General features: G+C 39.1%; 1 protein-coding gene across 7 annotated transcripts in view; it reads right to left on the bottom strand.

The window, feature by feature from the left end:
- Positions 1-594: 594 nt before the first annotated feature.
- CLC-E (chloride channel E) overlaps positions 595-19614 on the bottom strand; it is a 63281-nt gene continuing 44261 nt past the window's right edge. For 5 of the 7 annotated variants that reach the window (XM_088951491.1, XM_088951495.1, XM_088951496.1 and 2 more), the window contains 3 exons: positions 14537-15082; positions 1254-1468; positions 595-1158 (listed from right to left, as the gene is read on the bottom strand). In XM_088951491.1, the coding sequence (XP_088807617.1) occupies positions 1092-1158; positions 1254-1468; positions 14537-15082 (828 nt within the window). In that variant the 3' untranslated portion in view covers positions 595-1091. Of the gene's footprint in view, positions 1159-1219; positions 1469-14536; positions 15083-19614 lie in introns of all 7 variants that reach the window. The other 2 variants (XM_088951492.1, XM_088951494.1) reach the window with 2 other exon arrangements.

The following is a 19614-nucleotide window of genomic DNA, read 5'->3' as shown; positions in this document are numbered from 1 at the left end:
ATGGGCAACAATAAAACTAGCAATCGTACTACAAACAAGAGACATTAGAATACAGCAGGATTTCCTGCAATGTCTATGATATCAGGCTCTGTTTTCTGTGCATCCAAACTGGATGCAATATTCACACCCAGTTTAGATTTGTATGTGCTTGACGGTGCACGTTCTGTGACAGAAAAACTGAATGCAAAATTGCAGCAACTCTCTCCTACCTTCATTCTGTCTCATATAAAGTGGGGATGATATTATTTTACATCACATTTTACTCCCAAACAACCATCTTTCTACATTCATTTTTTCTCACCGGGTGGTGGCCAGTTGGTACGTTGGCTGGGTAGTCCCAGCAGATATGCGGATTCAAATCTCGCTATATTCACTTACCACAGTGAATTGTTAATGTGTTGTGTTAAATATAAAAGAAAAAAAAAACATTCATTTTCTCATATAAAGTGGGGACCACATCATTTTCTGATTTCACAACTTTCAAACAAACGAAAACAGAAACAAGAAAAAATTTGCCTTTGTTTTTATCTTAATAAGATAAGTTGAAGAATCGTTCATGCAACTCTTGCAATGTCAATAGTGAGAAAGCTTCGGTTCAAAAATTTTCAGTAGTATTTTATGTGAAAACCTACAGATTAAGTTTTTGAAAAGGGTAGATAAACTTTTGAAGTCTGTGAATGTATCAATGTCATACAAGTCTGCTTCATCTATACAACAGAACATTCTCTTTTTCTTTCTCTGTTCACATTAAACATTCTCCATTCAGTGATTCAGTCCCTGTGAAATTTTGATAAAGCAATTTATGGGTCCCATACCATCCGAGTTCAGAAACATCACCTATTGATTCTGTATTCTCAGAGAATTCTAACAATGTTGTGATGGTCTAAATCTGGCAAGGATGTCCTGATTTCACTGCTGTGGTACCAGATCTCATTTGAGTCTCCAGTTCAGACAAGCAATGCACTCGAATGCTAAACTGCATCAAATGGAACACTCAACTTTGAAAGATCCTCGCAGATTGCCTCCAATCATATGTCATGATGTAAAGCCATTCTGTGAATTATCCTGGTTAACCCAAAAAAATTGTCTATTTATGCATTATGTTCTATGCCTTTTGGTATAGAGGATAAGCGGAGTGATTCTCTGGTTGCTACAGCTCTGGGTTAAAAAAGAAAAGTTAACAAAGAAAAAAGTAATGAGTGGGGTACAATAAAAATACCTTGAATGTCAACAGTAGTAGTTTGAAATGATACCTGCAAGCTATATGGATACATTCCCTATCTAAAAGACCGATTGGGTGTCCTCTGTGATCTTCAACTATTTCTGAGACAACTGGCAGTTGGCTTATACCATGTCTAGCCATGATCCTTTGTGCAGATACGAGATTCGTGTCTGGTGTTACTGTCCATGGTACTGGACATTTTTCACAATTCGAGTGGCACATTTCAGAAACTTGAAGTTTCTGTACCTGCAAACAAAAAATTAATAAGAAAACAGCAAAAGATACACACTCGCATAAAAGGCTGGAATTTATAGTTCAAACTTGCATTCAGAGTCAGCTCCTACACTTGAAACAATTAACTTGTCAACCATAGCCTCTCTCAAAGAACTTAATAGTATATTCAGAAATTTGGAATTGTTCTGTCGATTGCAGTGTGAAGCATTTGGTAATAATATACGAGAGAAACCAAAGTGAAAGAAAGGAAGGAGAAGAGAGTATAGTAGAAGGATGAAAAGTTTGTACAAGAACAAGCAAAACAAGAGCATTAAATAGAAGAGACACCAACAGTAATTGAAGGAAAAAACTTCAATCCTCTCAAAATCCCTTGCCTTGACTTGTCATCTTTACACAACCCCATCTCTTAGTCTCTATCTATCTGTCACCTACTTGTTTTGATATATTTTACAGACTAATTAAAAAGAAATTTCTAAAAGAAGGTCAAATACAAGAAACATGATAAACAATGGTAGAGGTTTACTAAGAAAAAAGGGTTTTACGAAGAGGAGAGGAGACATGATGGAAGTTGCAAGCCGAGCTTTGGTATAAATTTTACTGGATTTTTAGAGACTTGATGGGGGATTTATATAATTTGTGAATACATGGAGAAGGCAGAATTTGCTAGTCAAAATAGAGGCTTTGGGTGAAGAAAATTTTCATTTAACTAGCAAACATGAAAACAGACAAAAACAGACCAACTGAGACAAACTAAGCAAATACAAACCTAACAGAGCAACCAGCAAGACAAAGAGTCACCAGAAAAACATAAAACTAGAAAAAATAAAAATAAAAAACGTAACCAACTTAAAACACAGAGGATCTAAGTTTGAAGAAGAAAGAAGCCACCCCAAGGTTGGCCTAAAAATACATTTGGTTTCAAGTAGGGGTGGACATGAACCAAGCTTTTCACAAGCTATTCAAGCTTGGCTTGTGAAAAGCTTGCAAAGTTAATTGAGATTATATTATATATAATATTTTTAATTTGTTATATGTATAATAATAAATAATTATTTATATGTATAAATTTTTATATTTATAATCTTTTATATGTACAATTTTTTTATTTTTTATATGAGGCTTGGATCATTGTCAAGGTCGAGCAAAGCTGAGCTTGAACATACAAGCTTTTGAGTTGAGCCGAATTTGAACTCGTGTTTCTAGCTTGAATTGAGCTTGAGCTCAAACTCGAGCCTCATGTTTTTCTTTCAAACCCATAGTTCCATAAACCTCTCCTACAAGACTTATGAGCTGCAAGCTTTCTTTGTTCTCAACAGTGACAAAGTATCCTCAACAGGGTATTTTTCTATGAAGGGTTTCTCCCAAATCAAATAATGCAATGGGCATAGGTTGTCGTTTTCAAAAAATGTAAGGATATTTGAAGAAAAAAATTCATAAAAACATAGGTCCAGATAAGGAGAAATAAAAAAGGAACATTGACTCCTTATTTGACAAAACCTCCTTTTTTGTCCATATAAGGAAAAAGAAAGGAATGCTCAACAAATGTATCCAGACAAACTTTTCTCCTTTCTCTAACTGGAAAGGTTGAAAAGTCCTTAAAAACTGTAGTACCTAATGGACCTTCTTCTCCTAGGCTTCAATAGTGATGCAGGGAAGGGAAAGGTATGCAGTTCGAAGTAGTCTTTGTATGGACTTAGTAGTCTCCTATAGATTGGTTTGACCACTTCAGCTTCAGAGGTGCATTGGTGAGAGTTGGGTTTCTCCAAGCACAATTAGACCAGACCTTATTTATTAATTGACCTAACTGTCTAGGTAGATGATATTGTTGTGACAAGGGGCCATTACTTGGTGTAATGGTTATATCCAAGGAAAAAAATCTCGATACATATCGGGCCATATCAACCGATACGTATTGTATCGGGGCCTTCCTGATATGCCCCTACAGGGGGTGTTTTGGGTCAGCAAGTAGTTCAGGGGGTAGACTTGCCTTAAACTGGCCCGTCTGATCCAGATTTGAAAAAAAGATTAAAAAAACAAAGAAAACAGTACCGATACAGTATTGATACTTTGAACCTTGGTTATATCTTGGACTGGAAAGCATGAAACCGGTGGTTTGAGTTTGAGAGTGGTCACTTTGTGCCAAAATAATGTCAAAGGTTAGGACCGTATCCATTCTATCCCACATTGGGTAATGGCCTTGTTTGTAAGAAATTGTTGTGACAGGAAATTACTTGGTTGAAATTGAAAAGATAAAATCCCTCCTCAACAATGAGTTTGAGGTTGAAGATATTGGAGAATTGAGATATTTTGAGGGATTGAAGTAGCTCAATCTAGACATATATTTATTTCCTAGAGAAGTGCTTAAAAAGGAAATTAGGGGTTAAACTTAAACTTATGGATACACCTACTGATCCCAATCACAAGTTGTTAGCTATAGATAGTCATTGGTTAGAAGATTGTTATACTTGTGTATGTGACTTCACCAGACATTTCATATGTAGTGAGTGTGCTCGGGATGTTCATCTAGTTGCTGTAGAGAAAATTTGAGCTTACTTTAAGGGTTATCCTAGTAGATATATTTTGCTTGGTGCACTATAGTACTTCTCAGAACCATCTCTCAATGGCTAAAATATTTTCCATACTTACCAAATTCTGCTTTTGCAGCTTCAAGGCTTTTGGTGATGGATAGTTCTGCTGCACAATAGGGGAGCTCTGCTCATCTATAGAAGTGGTAGCCACATAGACATCCCCCCCCCCCCCCCCCCCCCAAGGTTTTCCCAGCATTGTCAATCTTGAATTTACCTAGTTTCAGGTGTGGATGTAACTTCCAACATGTATTCTTAGGCCCCATTTGGTTCATGGGAATAGGGGTATAGAACCGGAATCGGAATCCCATTCCCATTCCCATTCCTAGTGGAATGGGATTCCCCCATTCGAGGGATGGCCATTCCCTCCTCCTCCCTTGGGAATGAAATCCCATTCCTGGTGATTCCAATTCTCATTCCTGTCTGAACCAAACAGACTATGGGAATAGACCATTCTGTTTCTGATTCCAACTGCAAACCAAATGGAACCTTAGTGTATTTCGGTTTCTTGCAATATTCACACACATTACGTCCTTCTTTGTCTTCTATACTTCTTTCATTGGGCACATTTGAGGTTTTAGATCTCACACTTATATGAGCTGAATGGTCAATAAAAGAGGGCTGCAACATCACACATCTCCTACTTTTTTCACTAAGAACTAAGGAGTCTGTCTTGTAATATCATAGTTTGCATTCTGTCCCATCAGAAACTCAAATATACTATTTGTTCAGAGTCTTTCTGTATAAGGCAGCATCCTTGGTGTTTTTCCACTCCAAGTTCTCCAATTGATCTAACTCCTGCCAGTAGCACCATAATTTTCAAGGCACCAAATTAAGGCTAGGTGACAGAGGGGCGCCTTGTCACCTAGTCACCTAGGTGGGCACCTAGGCATCACATAGGCGATGGATTTTTTTAAGTAAAAAACATGTATCCTAGGGTAGTTCCCTAGGTTCCATAAACATATTTCCTTAATAAATATCCATAATTTTCATAAGAAAAGTATGAACTTTATGAAGTATAGAAAATCAACATATTCATGAGAAGAAAAAGAAGAAAGAAAGGAAAATTCAAAAAATATAGGGGCTGAACCCCCTATTTCTTTTATAGAAAAAGAAGAAGAAGAAGAAATTAGTATAAACACACAAAGTAAAGAAAAAGAAGAAAATGTGTTGATTGGACAACATTTTAAGTTCTTCCTTACTTGTTGGTTCAGGTTTTGAAGTCTTTGAGGGTTCAATACAGCATTTAGAAATTTTTGTGTTGATTAAACCCTAACAAATAAGAAAATAATAAAAAAAAATTAGTATATAAGCACAAAATGAATATTTTAGTTTAAAAATGTATATTTTATAATTATAACCTAAAAAAATTAAGAATATAAAAGTTTTTTATAACACGCTATAGAAAACTGCTTGGTGATTAGGCGAGGCGAGCCTCCAAGGGTGCCTTGTTGCCTTGACAACTATGAGTAGCACTTCAACATAGAGAAATAAAATGCAGAAGCTTCTCCCTCTGCTTCAGATTGTTGATTTTTCCTTTTATTTGGTAAGCTCTAGGCACCTTCATGCCTTTGGAGTAGGTTTCAACCAGACTTTCCCATATTTAATTTGCTGTTTTCATTCACATGAAGTTGTGGCTGATATGTGGCTTCACTGAATTCACAAGCCATGAGATGACCAAATAATTTTCTTGCATCCACTTAGAATGTCAAAAATCAGATTTCTTTGGTTTGGGAAGATCTCCAGTAACATACCCTAACTTTCCCCTACCAACAAGATAAATACAAATGGATTGGAATTGCTCTAAGTAGTTGTTCCTGCCAACTTTACAGTGGTAATCGAGCCCAAGGTCTGATCAATTGACCCCTCTGAAAGCATTCTGGCATTCAAGACTTGCTTTAAATCTGTCCTTAATGATTCCAGGTCTGGGTAAGTAATAACACCTCTACTGAACCAAAAAGAATATTACTTAACAACAGGAAGTGACCTACGTCATTTCTAGGTCTGTACAGGCCAAAAAAAAAAAAACAAACACCTGAACCAAAGCTGGAAAAAGGCAAACATATGGTGCTGCAAGGTATGATCAATTGATCCCTCTGAAATCATTTTGGCATCTAAGACTTGCTTTAAATCTGTCCCCAATGACTCCAGGTCTGGGTAAGTAATAACACCTTTTCTGAACCAAAAAAGAATATTACTTAACAACAGGCAGGTCTGCAGAGGTAAAAAAAAAAAAACACCTGAACCAATGCTGGAAAAGGGCAAAAAAAAATGGTGCCACAGCCAATAGACACTCTTGGAAAACAAAACGGATTGCTTCTGCTCCCTCCGTAGACTCTAACAGGTCAAGCCAAGTCTAAATGGGGCAATCAAACACAAGAAACCAACCTCCATTATCCACGACCAGAAAATCTCTGGTTTTCTTTGGTTCTGGGAAGAAATTGTAGAGAAGATGGGCCGAATGGCCCATAGGCTGTTTATTCTTTCTTATTATTTATGATTTTCTGTAATGGGCCTTATTCTGGGCCCATCCTGTTTATATTATGTTCTTTGTAATTTCTTGCCCAACTAAGGGCCTCTTTGTAATTATTCAAATCTATCTTAATAAAATAGTGTTAGGGTGCTGAGAGAGAGCAAGGTTCGAAACTCTCACTCTCAAACCCTCATTGCCGAACTCTCAAGGTCTACTCTCTTCAGTTTTTTTCATGGTATCAGAGCAGGCCTGAACTTCAATATTCTAGGGCTGGAAGCTTAGCTCGTGTTGCCTGATTCTTGGAGGTCATTGGAAGTGCCCAAGACTCGAATCTCTTGGAGAAGTGGTTCGGTGGCTAGGAAGAGTCGGAGAAAAAAAAGGGAAGGGGAACAACTCGGTTCTGATTTGAAGCTCAAAATTGTAAGTTGTGCTCAGATTTCTGGGTTATTTTTTGGTGTGTTTGGACTGTTGAAGTGTTCGAAATTTCTGGGTTGTTTTCGTACAGCTTTCGGCTGCCCTTTAATCTGGTTTAACCCAGGAATTTCTGGGCTGTTTTCACTCCTTCTTGGACTGTCAAAACTGCCAAAACATCCTTGTATCAAGAGCTGTGGATTGTTGTTTCTATTTGGCTGTTTTTGGGGACTATATGGACTGCTTGAGGCCTTTTTTTTCTTTTTGACAGTGGGGTCGTCTCTATTGCCCACACTGTGTTTGTAAAAAGGCCTTTTCAGCAATACCGATTGGTATTCACTCTTCTTGGCTATTTCTTTGGTGATTACCTTGAAGTCCCTGATTTGAAAAGGAACTTCAGTTGAGTGCACAGTGCCTAGAAGTTTCTGATTACTTCTTGAAGGCCGAACCAAGCTGTTTTTTGGTGACTTGTGTAGAAGTTTCTGCTTCAGTCTTGGTTCTCACAACTTTCGGGTGTAGTTTGGCCTTGTGTATTGCCTTCTTGAGGTCGGTTGAACTCAGTCCTTGCTCGTCCTCATTCAGTATACTTGTAGAAGTCATCTGAAATCATATTTGAAGTGTTTACATGATGTACTCCTCAGAGTTTGAAAACAAGAATGGTGCTGAATATGGACTGGTTCAGGGGACTCCAAGTGATTCTTTATTGACTGTGACCACAATCAAACTAGATGGAACTAATTATCTAGCATGGTCACAATCAGTAAAGATTTATGTATGTAGTAGAGGAAAGTGAGGGTTCATTTCCGGGAGCAAGAAGGCTCCCCCAGAAGATGATCCATCCTACGAGAAGTGGATGCAAGAAAATTACACTATCATTGGGTGGCTTGTGAACTCAATGCAGCCACAAATTAGCCAACACTACCTATGGATGAATTCAACAAAGGAAATTTGGAACAGTGTTGCAGAAACTTATTCCCCAAAACTCAATGTGGCCAGATCATATAAATTGAGAAGTGATGTAAAGAATTTAAGGCAAGGGGAGAAACCTCTAACTGTATATTTCTCAACCCTGAAGTCTCTATGGCAAGAGATTGACCTAATAGAAGCTGTAACTTGGGACACCACCAATGATGCAGAGACCTATAAAAAATTGGTTGAAAGGAACAGGGTGTTTGCGTTCTTAACCGGACTAAACCCAGAATATGATATCACAAGATAGAATATTCTTTCCAAGGAGTGTGTCTCATTGTCACAAGCTTATGTATTGGTGAGTAGTGAAGAGAGCAGAAGGGTTGTCCATGCTCAAGGGGCTGATATTAGTGATCACTTTGCGAATATGGGGGTTAAACCTAAAGGGAGTGTTGGAACTTCTGGTGGCACAGGAAAGAAAGAAGTTATATGTGAGTACTGCAAGAAGCCGAAGCACACCAAAGACAAGTGTTGGAAATTACATCCTAATCTTGTTCCCATTCGGTTTTAGAAAAAACATGATAGTAAAAGATCAGGAAGTGCAAATGTAGCTGCCAGGCCAGATAGTGATAAGTACTGTACTGAAGAGATGTCTGCTTGTGCATAGTTGGCAGCCATGAGAGCAAAATATGAAAAGTTTGGAAAGATGATCAGTCAGCTGGGTGATGCGACTTCTCCTTCCAACCCTTCAGGAAATTCAGCTTTTTTGCATTTGCTCACTCAGGTATAAGGGCTTCTGCCAATCATGCAACCACTTCAGGTAATCTCAAGATCCCTTGGATTATTGACTCAGGTGCTTTTGACCATATGACCAACCTTTCTACCTTGTTTGTTTCATATGACTTGCTTCCTGGACGTGATAAAATCACTTTAGCTGATGGTTCACTTGCCCCTATCTCTGGTAAGGGAACCATCAAGGCTATGGATTCCTTATTCCTACCTTCTGCCCTTCATGTACCTAAACTAAATACAAATTTGTTGTCTGTAAGTAGTTTAACCAAGTCACTAAACTGTTGTGTAACATTTTTTCCTTCCTACTGTGTTTTTTAGGATCTGGAGTCTCAGAAGGTGATTGGGAATGGCCATGAGGCGAACAAAATATACCTGCTTTTATTCCGGGACAATGCATTGATCATCATGGGAATGTTGCTATCGAATTTGTTTATTCAGAGTCTATTAGTCGGATTATGTTGTGTCATCATCGTTTTGGTCATTTGTCTTTTTCTGCCGTGAGTCATCTATTCCCTAAACTGTTTAAGGGAATTAGTTTGTCCAGTCTTCATTGTGAGTCTTGTGAGTTATCAAAGCATTGTAGAAACAATTATCCTTTGAACAATAAAAGATCTTTTCCCTTTAATATTGTGCACTCTGATGTGTGGGGGCCTTACCACTTACCCTCCATGGGTGGCTACAAATATTTTATCCTGATTATTGATGACTTTTCTCAGTTCACTTGGATATTCCTATTGAAATCCCGTGATGAAGTTCCAAGGCTTGTAAGACAATTCCATGAGTTTGTTCTAACTCAATTTAATACCAGGATTAAAATTTTCAGATCTGACAATGCAAAAGAATATTTTGAGAAGAACCTATCCTGCTATCTCTCTGACATGGGGGTTATTCATCAAAGCTCCTGTGTTAGGACCCCAGAACAGAATGGAGTTGCTGAAAGGAAAAATAGGCATATTGTTGAAGTTGCAAGAAGTATCTTATTTGCCTCACATGTTCTTACAAGGTTTTGGGGTGATGCTGTTCTTACTGCTACCTACCTTATAAACCGTATGCCATATAGGGTTTTGGGGTTTAAGTCTCCCTTCAATCTCCTTCATCCGGACAAGGACCTTTTTCCTATTCCTCTTCATGTCTTTGGCTGCACCTGCTATGTACATGTTCCAAGTGTCCAAAGGCATAAATTTGAACCCAAAGCTCAAAAGTGTATCTTCCTTGGTTATTCCCCCACACAGAAGGGTTACTGTTGTTTTGATCCAAAGACTGGCACTCGGTATGTCTCAATGGATGTCACCTTTGATGAGCTTTCCCCCTTTTATGGTTCCTCTCCAGAAGGACATTGTCCATAGGGGGAGGATTTGTCATAGGTGTTTGCTCTTCCTCTTCCTATTCCAGTTGAGTCTTTTGATGTGTCTACTTCTCCTTCAAATGTATCAAGGGTGGACCAGTCGTTCCATTCTCCCTGTCCCAGTACTCTTCAACCTCTACCTCCTCGTCCTATCCTCAATCCCAAGGTGTATCAAAGGCAAAGATCCAGAAATGTGCATGTTGTTTCTCCTACAATACATGAGCCTCATACACTTCCAATCACAGATGAGACAACAGGTACGGTTTCAGCACCTTTGGGGTCATCCTTCCCTGGTCTTGATATTCTCATTGCTGTTAGGAAAGGAAAATGAAAGTGCACTGCACACTGCATTTTCAAGCACCTTTCTTACAGATTGCTTTCACCTTCATACTTTGCCTATCTCTCTTTTGTTGCTTCTAACCCTATTCCCAGGTCTGTGTCAGAAGCTCTTAAGATTCCAGAATGGAGGGATGCTATGAGATTTGAAATCGATGCCCTACACAAGAATGACACATGGGAAGTGGTGGATTTGCCTGAAGGGAAGGATCCAGTCGGTTGCAAGTGGGTCTTTACCATCAAATACCGAGTTGATGGCACCATTGAAAGGTACAAGGCCAGGCTGGTTGCAAAAGGCTATACACAAACATATGGGATTGATTATCTGGAGACCTTTGCACCTGTTGCCAAGATGACATCTGTGAGGGTTCTTCTATCTTTAGCTGCTCACTTTGATTGACCCCTTTATCAATTGGATGTGAAGAATGCATTTCTGAATGGTGAATTACATGAGGAGGTTTATGTCTCTTCCTCCAGGGATGTATGGAACTGATAAGAAAGGAAAGGCATGCAGGCTGAAGAAATCCCTTTATGGACTAAAACAGTCCCCTAGAGCATGGTTTGAGAAATTTAGAATAGCACTTGTTAGCTTTGGTTATGTGCAGACATAGTCTGATCATACTCTTTTTGTGAAGAGGAGTGGACCTCTGGCAGTATACCTCATTGTGTATGTAGATGATATTGTAGTGATTGGTAATGATGTTTCAGGAATTCATGATCTAAAATCTTTTCTCCATACATAGTTTGAGATTAAAGATTTGGGGGAATTGAGATACTTCCTTGGCATAGAAGTGGCTCGATCCAAGGATGGGATTCTTATCTCCCAAAGGAAGTATGTTCTTGCTCTCTGAAACTGGAAAGATGGGTGCTAGACCAGTTGCTACTCCTATTGATATGAGTCATAAACTCTCTGCCTCAGATGAGACATTGTTAGAAGACAAAGGAATCTTTTAGAGACTTCTTGGGAAACTTTTGTACCTATGCATGACTCGGCCAGATATTGCATATGCAGTCAGTTGCATTAGCCAATTCATGCATGCTCATCGAGACACTCATATGGCAGCGGCAGAGCGAATCCTATGTTATTTGAAGGGCTCCCCAGGAAAGGGAATTCAGTTTGCCAAGCATGGTCATATGAAACTTGAAGCCTACACCAATGCTGACTGGGCCGGAAACATTGATGACAGAAGATCTACTTCTGGGTATTGCAGCTTGGTGGCTGGTAATGTTGTTTCTTGGAGAAGCAAGAAACAATCGGTTGTTACTCGGTCTTCCGCTGAAGCAGAATACAGGGCCATGGCACATGGAGTTTCTGAATTATTATGGCTAAAATCATTGATGGAGGAACTTGGGGTTGAACATGACAAGCCAATGATGTTGTACTGTGATAATCAGGCTGCCATCAACATTGCTCACAACCCAGTGCGACATGATAGAACTAAGCATATTGAAGTTGATCGACATTTCATTAGGGAAAGGGTCTCTTCGGGTGAAGTATGTCTTCCTTTCATCACATCTGAAGGACAGTTGGCAGATTTTCTCACTAAAGGCATTCCCAAGGCAAAACTTCAGCATGATACCAGCAAGCTTGGCATGATTGACATCTATGCTCAGCTTGAGGGGGAGTGTAGAGAAGATGGGCCGAATGGCCCATAGGCTGTTTATTCTTTCTTATTATTTATGTTTTTCTGTAATGGGCCTTATTCTAGGCCCATCCTATCTATATTATGCTCTTTGTAATTTCTTGCCCAGCTAAGGGCCTCCTTGTAATTATTCAAATCTATCTTAATAAAATAGTGTTAGGGTGCTGAGAGAGAGCAAGGTTCGAAACTCTCACTCTCAAACCCTCATTGCCGAACTCTCAAGGTCTACTCTCTTCAGTTTTCTTCAGAAATCTCTTGAGCTCTCTAGGCTTCAAAGCTGGGACTGAAACATCTCCAAAACCCTTCTTCCAACCAGGCAATCCAAGCTATACTTGAACAGCAACTCACAGATCCATAGACCCTGCTGATAGAGCAATGTGTGGGTTATGCACTAGAGAAAGAGGAGATAATTCTTCCAACCAGGCAATCCAAGCTATACTTGAACAGCAACTCACAGATCCATAGACCCTGTTCATTTTGTTTGGTAAATCTGGTCAGATTAGAATTTCAAAGAATAAAAGAGAAAGAAAACTGGAGAAAAACATTGTAAGAAGCCAGAATAACAGAGGAAGAATGAGGGAAAAAGGAGAGAATGTGAGGAGAATCTGTCTAGGGCAGTATGAACAGCCCTATTCTTTATATTTATATGGTGTGTAGAATTACAAGAATGCCCTGCCGCCTACTAGAGTATATACAACTTAAACATAAGAATCAGAAACATAAACTATGACATGTCAGCATATGAATAGGAACAAAAAAATAAACTTCTCCACACCCTCATTGCTGTTTTCTTTGCTGGTTTTACTATTTTTTATGCTTTATTATGTTTCCGATGCCTAGGGAGGGTTACTTGTCATTTTACACAATTTGTACTAAATATAAATAGAGAAGTTAAGTATATGCATCCCAAGACAATTGCTTCCTCCTGACTTCTCCCATCTTCTCCTCAGTCCTCTCTCCTCTTTGTTCTCTCTCCTTGCTGCAATCTATCCATTCAGACCAGCTTTATTTTAAGTTTTTCCATCTTTTCTTGGATCAACCAAGTCATCATAAGCCATATCTTTTTGGTCCTAATACATATTGAACCCATCCAATCTACTGTCATCAGGTGGTAAAATATGTGTAAAAAAATTCCAGAATTTTCAATCTTGTTCCAATTGCTATTAGAACAAATTCCTGTGTACCCAGAACTTTGCTACGGATCAGGTGTAAGGTGACTGACCTGGCATGAGTTAACCCTTGAAACCCTGTAATCTTAACTCCCAAACTGGATTTTAATCCTCAGAAAATATACATACACACCAGAAAAGGGAAAAAATCAGTGTACTTCCATATTCGGCCTTCTACCACAGTGAAGTTTTTCCAAACCCATGGAATGCCTAATGTACAGCATTTTGACATCAGCACCTATGCTGTGTGTAGATCAGAACAAAAGAGAAGATCCAGATGGATCCATTACCAAGTTGAAAACACAATTAAGGTTTTGAAGTAGAAGAAAAGAAGAATGAAGAGAATCTTTGGAAAGAGAGTCAATCTACAAAGGTGCTCTGTCACTTGTTTTGTTAAATAAAGTAATAAGAGTGACAAATTACAATGGTGCACATATAGATACAATACAACCAGACAGCCATGATATCATAGGACAACCTTCATCACTCAACATACATAAAAAGGGGTATGGGGGGAATCCTGTAAAACCAAGGGCAAGAGTTTTCTCTTCGCTTCTGTACATGCCATATTCTTACTATTGACCAACTTTAATAAAGACACTTCTATTCGAGTAGCCTGTGTCTTTTGTGCAAGAAGGGTGAAGAGCATGTTTATCATTTCTTTCCTCATTGTAAGGTGGCTGAGTTCATTTTGGCTTATTTCTTCACCATTTTCATCCATTACATTCATTTTAGCTACATGAGATTTTCCCTTTTTCCTGGTGGAAAGAAAGTCAAGATTTTACTGTAGTTCCATTTGCACTTGTTGGACCATTTGGAAAGGGAGGAAATAGGCATATGTTTGAAGATAAATATGTTCATTTTTCTTTTGGTGTCAGAATCACTTTTGGTGCATCCTGAATTTAAAATCTTAGCAGAGAGGCTCCATAGTCCATTATATTCTCTTGACAGTGTAGCCAGTCAGAGATAGGTGGAAGAGGAGAGAAGAGAAGAGAAGAGAGGAGAGGAGAGAAGAGAGAAGGTTTGCAATGTAACAGTACTGGCAGCGCCAGTGTTTATTTTACTATATATAGGGCGACAGAAATAACAAGGGAAAAGACCCTTGTGCCCCTGAGTACAATAACAGACATAACAGAAATAAAAAAACGAAATAAAAAACACTTTAATTAGCCAAACAGGCCCTAACAACTGCAACCAAGTTATTTTAACATTATTCCAACATATTCCATCATGTTTTCTGTTTTCCCTAGATTAGTTATGAATTATGATCTGGTTGTTTCATTTTTCTTTTCCAAATATATTTTGGTCAACTAGGTCAAAATCACCAAGTTTTAAGTTCCTTAATACCAAAGTGAAAACAGAAGAATAGTTTTTGAGTTTATTTTCAGTCTCTAGATATTAGATACAGGGTGTTTACCTCAGATTGTGCACTTCCATCTTTAACTAATTTGCTGAACTCTTGAATTTGGTCAAGTGTCAAGAAACCTATTAGCAAGTTGTCATTATCAACTATCACTGCACAAGACTGTTTCTCTGCAAGCATGAGAGCCACTGCCTCTGTTAACAAGGTATTCATCAGGACAGTCACAAATCTTGTTCGCATGGCTTGTGACACAGAGATCCTTTCCTCCAAGTCCTTGAATTCAGTAAAGGAATCGTCTACACAGAGTGAACTCTCAAGGTCACACAGCTCAGTTGCATGGGTTACTCCTGTTGCAAGGACACTACTTGAAGATAACCCGCTTAAGTTAGAGGGTGATCTCACACTGCAATTTCCTTTAACATAGAACATTTTATCTCCAATATCCCTTTTCCTTGTCTGTCCAGATGTAATCCATGAAGACAACCCAACAGCTCCTAGGAGGGGTAGAACTATACGATAGTCCTGTGTCAGTTCAAACAGAAGCAGGACTGCAGTAAGAGGTACCTGACAGACTCCTGCAAGAGTAGCAGCCATACCCACCTGCATATAAAAGTTTTATTAAAAGTAAATCATATTGCAATAAAGTTATAAAGATACCCATGCGTCCTATAAATTTACAGTTAAAATTGTAGAGAATCTAGAGATTTTTTTTCCCTATTTTATTGGTGGGGGTTGAATGACAAGATGCTGGTACAGACTGACTACCCAAAAGGCCGCTAATCTATAATAGTTCTTTATTATGCAATCAGTGGGTAATTATTATTGTTATCAAGGGGAGGTGTTCCAAGTGCAATATAAGGTTGTGTTATCTTCAATCTAGCATATCTGGTATGGGAGACTAGGAATTTTGGGCGTGAACTACTACAGCCGATTGCTGCACATGTGGTGATCATTCTATCATCTTGAGGTATGTTTAGACTTTGTTTTGGGTCTGAAATGCACTAGCCCAAATCCCATGTTTGATCCCTATAGGAAAAGTTGTTTCCCCTTGGCGAAAGTTTTCAGCTGTAGAGACAGTGAAATCTAGCTGGAGGGCTCTTTTTGTACTTTTACTTTTCTTTGATGTATATCTATTCTTTGTATTATCTCTCTCCTGTATATTAAGGGCAAATCTGTCATTTTACAAATTCATATAAATATATCTTTTAGGGTGTCGACTGACACAGTGTGTCACACCCACCATTCGGCTGTCCTCTGTCTGTCTGTCTGTCTGTCTCTTTCTCTGACTTTCGAACTGACTCTGACATGGTATCAGAGCAGGTCACAACCTGAACTTCACTCAACATCTCGGCTACTACTGATTCAAGAACTCCATAACAGTATTTGGAAGTTCTTGAGTATCTTCTTTTGTTCTCTTCTTGGATCGGCTACAGATCTGAACTCTACAGATCTGTTTTCTGGACTGTTGTGCCACTGGGTTCAATCTTTTTTTATATCTCCCTACAGAGACATCGGATCAGCCTGAAATTTTAGATCTGGTGTCACCCAGAGCAGATCTATTGAACCTCTTTGGTTTGGTTTGGATTGGTTTCGTCTTTGAGGGGTTTTGATCCACTTTTCAGTTTAGCAGAACTCTACAGTTGCCTTTTTTGAACATCAGCTGAAGGTATTCTTCTTTTCTTCTCTAGTTCGAATTTCTTTTGGTTTCTGGAAGTGTGTGTTGTTGCTCTTTGTCATTTGATGGCATTAGAAAGGATGGATGTTCTTCCTATTAAGTTCAACGGTATGAACTACGCACTATGGAAGTTCAATTTTCAGTTCCATGTCGAAGCTAAGGGTCTTTGGGGGTACTTAGATGGATCTGTGTCTAAACCTAATGACTCTGATATCAAGAAACTTAATCAATGGAAGATCGACAATGCATAAATTGCGTCATGGATTTTAGGCTCAGTTGAAACTGATATTGCTATCCCTATGAGAGGGTACAGAACAACCTATGAGATGTTTCAATACCTTGAGAAAGTTTATTGGCAGTCAAATACCTCTAGACAATACCAGATAGAGGTTGACATTTTTCTTACTATCAGGGAGATAGAAAGGTCCAGGAGTACCATGCCAGGTTCATTAACCTTTGGACACAATATGAGTTAGTTCACATGGGAGATGATCCTTCAGACTGTTGTGTTAAATACATGAACACTTCAACAAGAGAAAAATTATGCATTTCCTAATGCACCTAAGGCCAGAATTTGAAGTCGTCCGTTCTAATATCCTAAGCCGAGGAACACTTCCTGACTTAGATATTATTCTTGGGGAGATTTTGAGGGCAAAAACTAGATTGACTACACAAATTGCACTGGATGGAAGGAAGGATTCCAACATTGATGCTGTCTTCTTGGCAACTAAACCAAAGGGGAAAGGAGTATGGGCATGTTGTCTCCAATTGTAAGAAGAAAAACACATGCACCTATTGCAAGCAGGTCGGCCACATCATCACTGAATGTCCTACCCGGCCGCAGAAAGGTAGTGGTCCAAATCAGAAGAAAGGGAACTACAAGGCCTATTAGATTGTTGTAGATGGTTCGGATGCCTCCTCCTCTATCACTTCTGTAGCTGGACAAAATGACACCTCCAGCGGTATGTTTGAAGAAAGGATTCGACAGCTCATGTCCTCGGTCATCTCCTCAGCGTTTTCTGTTATCGGTTTGTCTGGTAAATCACCGACCTATTGCCCTTCACCAAGCCACCTCTGGTATATAGACTCAGGAGCCTCTAACCACATGACAGGGGCTACTCTTGGCCAGTATCCCAAACCCCATCTTCCCAATGGACATATTATTACTGTAAACGATGAGAAACTTGACATACTTGGTTGTGATGATTTGTACTTATCTACCTCTAAATCATTTTTGTTTCATTTATCCAAAACTCTATTTATACCTAAACTCACCACCAATTTGATTTCTGTTGGCCAACTTGTAGAGGAAGGTAATAATGTCTCACTTACTTCTGATGGTTGCTTGATACAGGACCGGCAAACTGGGGAGGTGAAGGGGAAGGGGCGTAGACTGGGAAGACTCTTTGCCTTGGAGTTTCAGAAGAATAAGGCTGATTCTGCTTCTACTTCTTTGCTTACTACTTCTAGTTTTGGATCTTTTAATTGTAATAATGATTGAAATTTGTGGCATATACACCTTGGCCATCATTTTTCTAAGAAACTTGTTCAGTTATTTGCTTCTGGTAGTTTACCTATTTCTGCTATTTCTTTTAAGAATGTGAATAAAGATTGCATTACTTGTGGTTTATGTAAGAGTCATATTTTACCCTTTCCTTCTTATTCGAGCATGCAACCGTTCCCTTTCATTTAATACATACTGATGTCTGGTCGTCTCCAGTTGTTTAACGGCTGGGATATAAGTATTTTGTAAACATCATTGATGACTGCACTCGTTTTACTTGGGCTTATTTTCTTCGAAAGAAATCTGAAGTGTACACTGTTTTTAAACACTGTCACGCTTATGTAATTACCCAATTTGATGCTCGAGTCTATGTGCTAAGATCGGATTCAAGGGGAGAATATATTGATGGGGATTTTTAGAACTACTTGAAACAACATGGAATTCAACCCCAAAAATCTTGTCGGGGCACCCCACAACAAAACGAGGTAGCATAAAGGAAGAATGGGCACATCTTGAGTGTAATCTATTCTGTGAAACTGAAATTTAATGGGAGCCTAGACAGATATAAAGCCAGACTTGTTGCACAGGGATACAAACAAGAATATGGGATAGACTATGAGGAGACCTTTGCTCCTGTAGCTAAAATGACTACTGTACGTCTTCTGATGGCCATATCTATAGCCCAGTGTATTAAAAGGAGTGGGAAGCATACGCCTATAGACGCGCCTCCAGGTGAGGCGTTCCTAAAATGCCCTGAGGCATATGCCAGAGGCACTGACACCTCTTGCGCTTTTTTCATGAGGCGTGCTAGAGGTGTACACCTCATGCACATCTGATATACAAAGACAGAAAAAAAAAAGAAGAAAGAAAAAAAAAAAAGGAAAGGAAAGGAAAAGAAAGGGAAGGGAAAGAAAAAGAAAGAGAAGAAAAAAAAAAAGAGAAAAGGAAAGGAAAGGGAAGGGAAAGAAAAAGAAAGAGAAGAAAAAAAAGAGAAAAGGAAAGGAAAGGGAAGGGAAGAAAAGATAAGGGGACCCCCCCTTTGAACTAATGTTATGCATCTTTATTCCTCTTAATATAAAAGACTTTTATTAAAAATAAAGAAAAAATGAGATCCCCCCTTCCTCTTCATCCTCCTCCTAACCCTCTCCTCTTAAGGAGGCTTACGCCTCTTGCGTTCTGAACTTCGCCTCATGCCACTAGGTAGTGGAACGCCTCGCGTCATGCCTCCGCGTTTTAAAACATTGTTGCAGCCAAACAGTGGGAAATCCATCAGATGGATGTCAAGAATGCTTTTCTTCATGGGGAGTTAAAAGAGATAGTCTATATGAAGCCCCCTCCAGGATACTATATAGATCCGCAACTTGTTTGTCGTCTGAAGAAGTCACTCTATGGCTTAAAGCAAGCCCCTAGGGCATGGTTTGAAAAGTTCAGATCCGTCATCACCGATGCTGGTTTTACCTAGAGTCCTTCCGATTATTCCTTATTCATCTTAAGGAGGAAGCAGGGAGTAACAATGTCACTCCTCTATGTTGATGATATACTCGTTACAGGGGATGATACAAAAGGAATTTCTAGGCTACAATAGTTACTCAGTGAATCCTTCAAGATGAAGGACTTGGGGCCTTTGACATATTTCTTGGGCCTTGAAGTGAGCAGAAATTCTCGAGGGTACTTTGTTAATCAACAAAAGTATGCGACTGACCTGGTTAAACTGGCAAATCTTAGTGACTCTAAGATTGTGGACACTCCACTAGAAATGAACCTGAAACTCAACAAAGATGATGGGTCTCCCCTTGACTCGGCCAGACATATCTTATGCACTTCAGATAGTAAGTCTATTTGTTTCTTCTTCGAGACAACCACATTTATCTACAGTTCATCGGATTATAAGATATGTGCGAGGCGCACTGTCACATGGGATATTCTTCTCCTCATCATCTCCCATTCATCTTA

Source organism: Nelumbo lutea, chromosome 6 (genome assembly GCF_056320005.1).
Source record: "Nelumbo lutea isolate HS-2025 chromosome 6, American lotus-T2T, whole genome shotgun sequence".
Classification (NCBI taxonomy): Eukaryota; Viridiplantae; Streptophyta; class Magnoliopsida; order Proteales; family Nelumbonaceae; genus Nelumbo; species Nelumbo lutea.
This window is presented reverse-complemented; position numbering and strand designations above follow the sequence as displayed.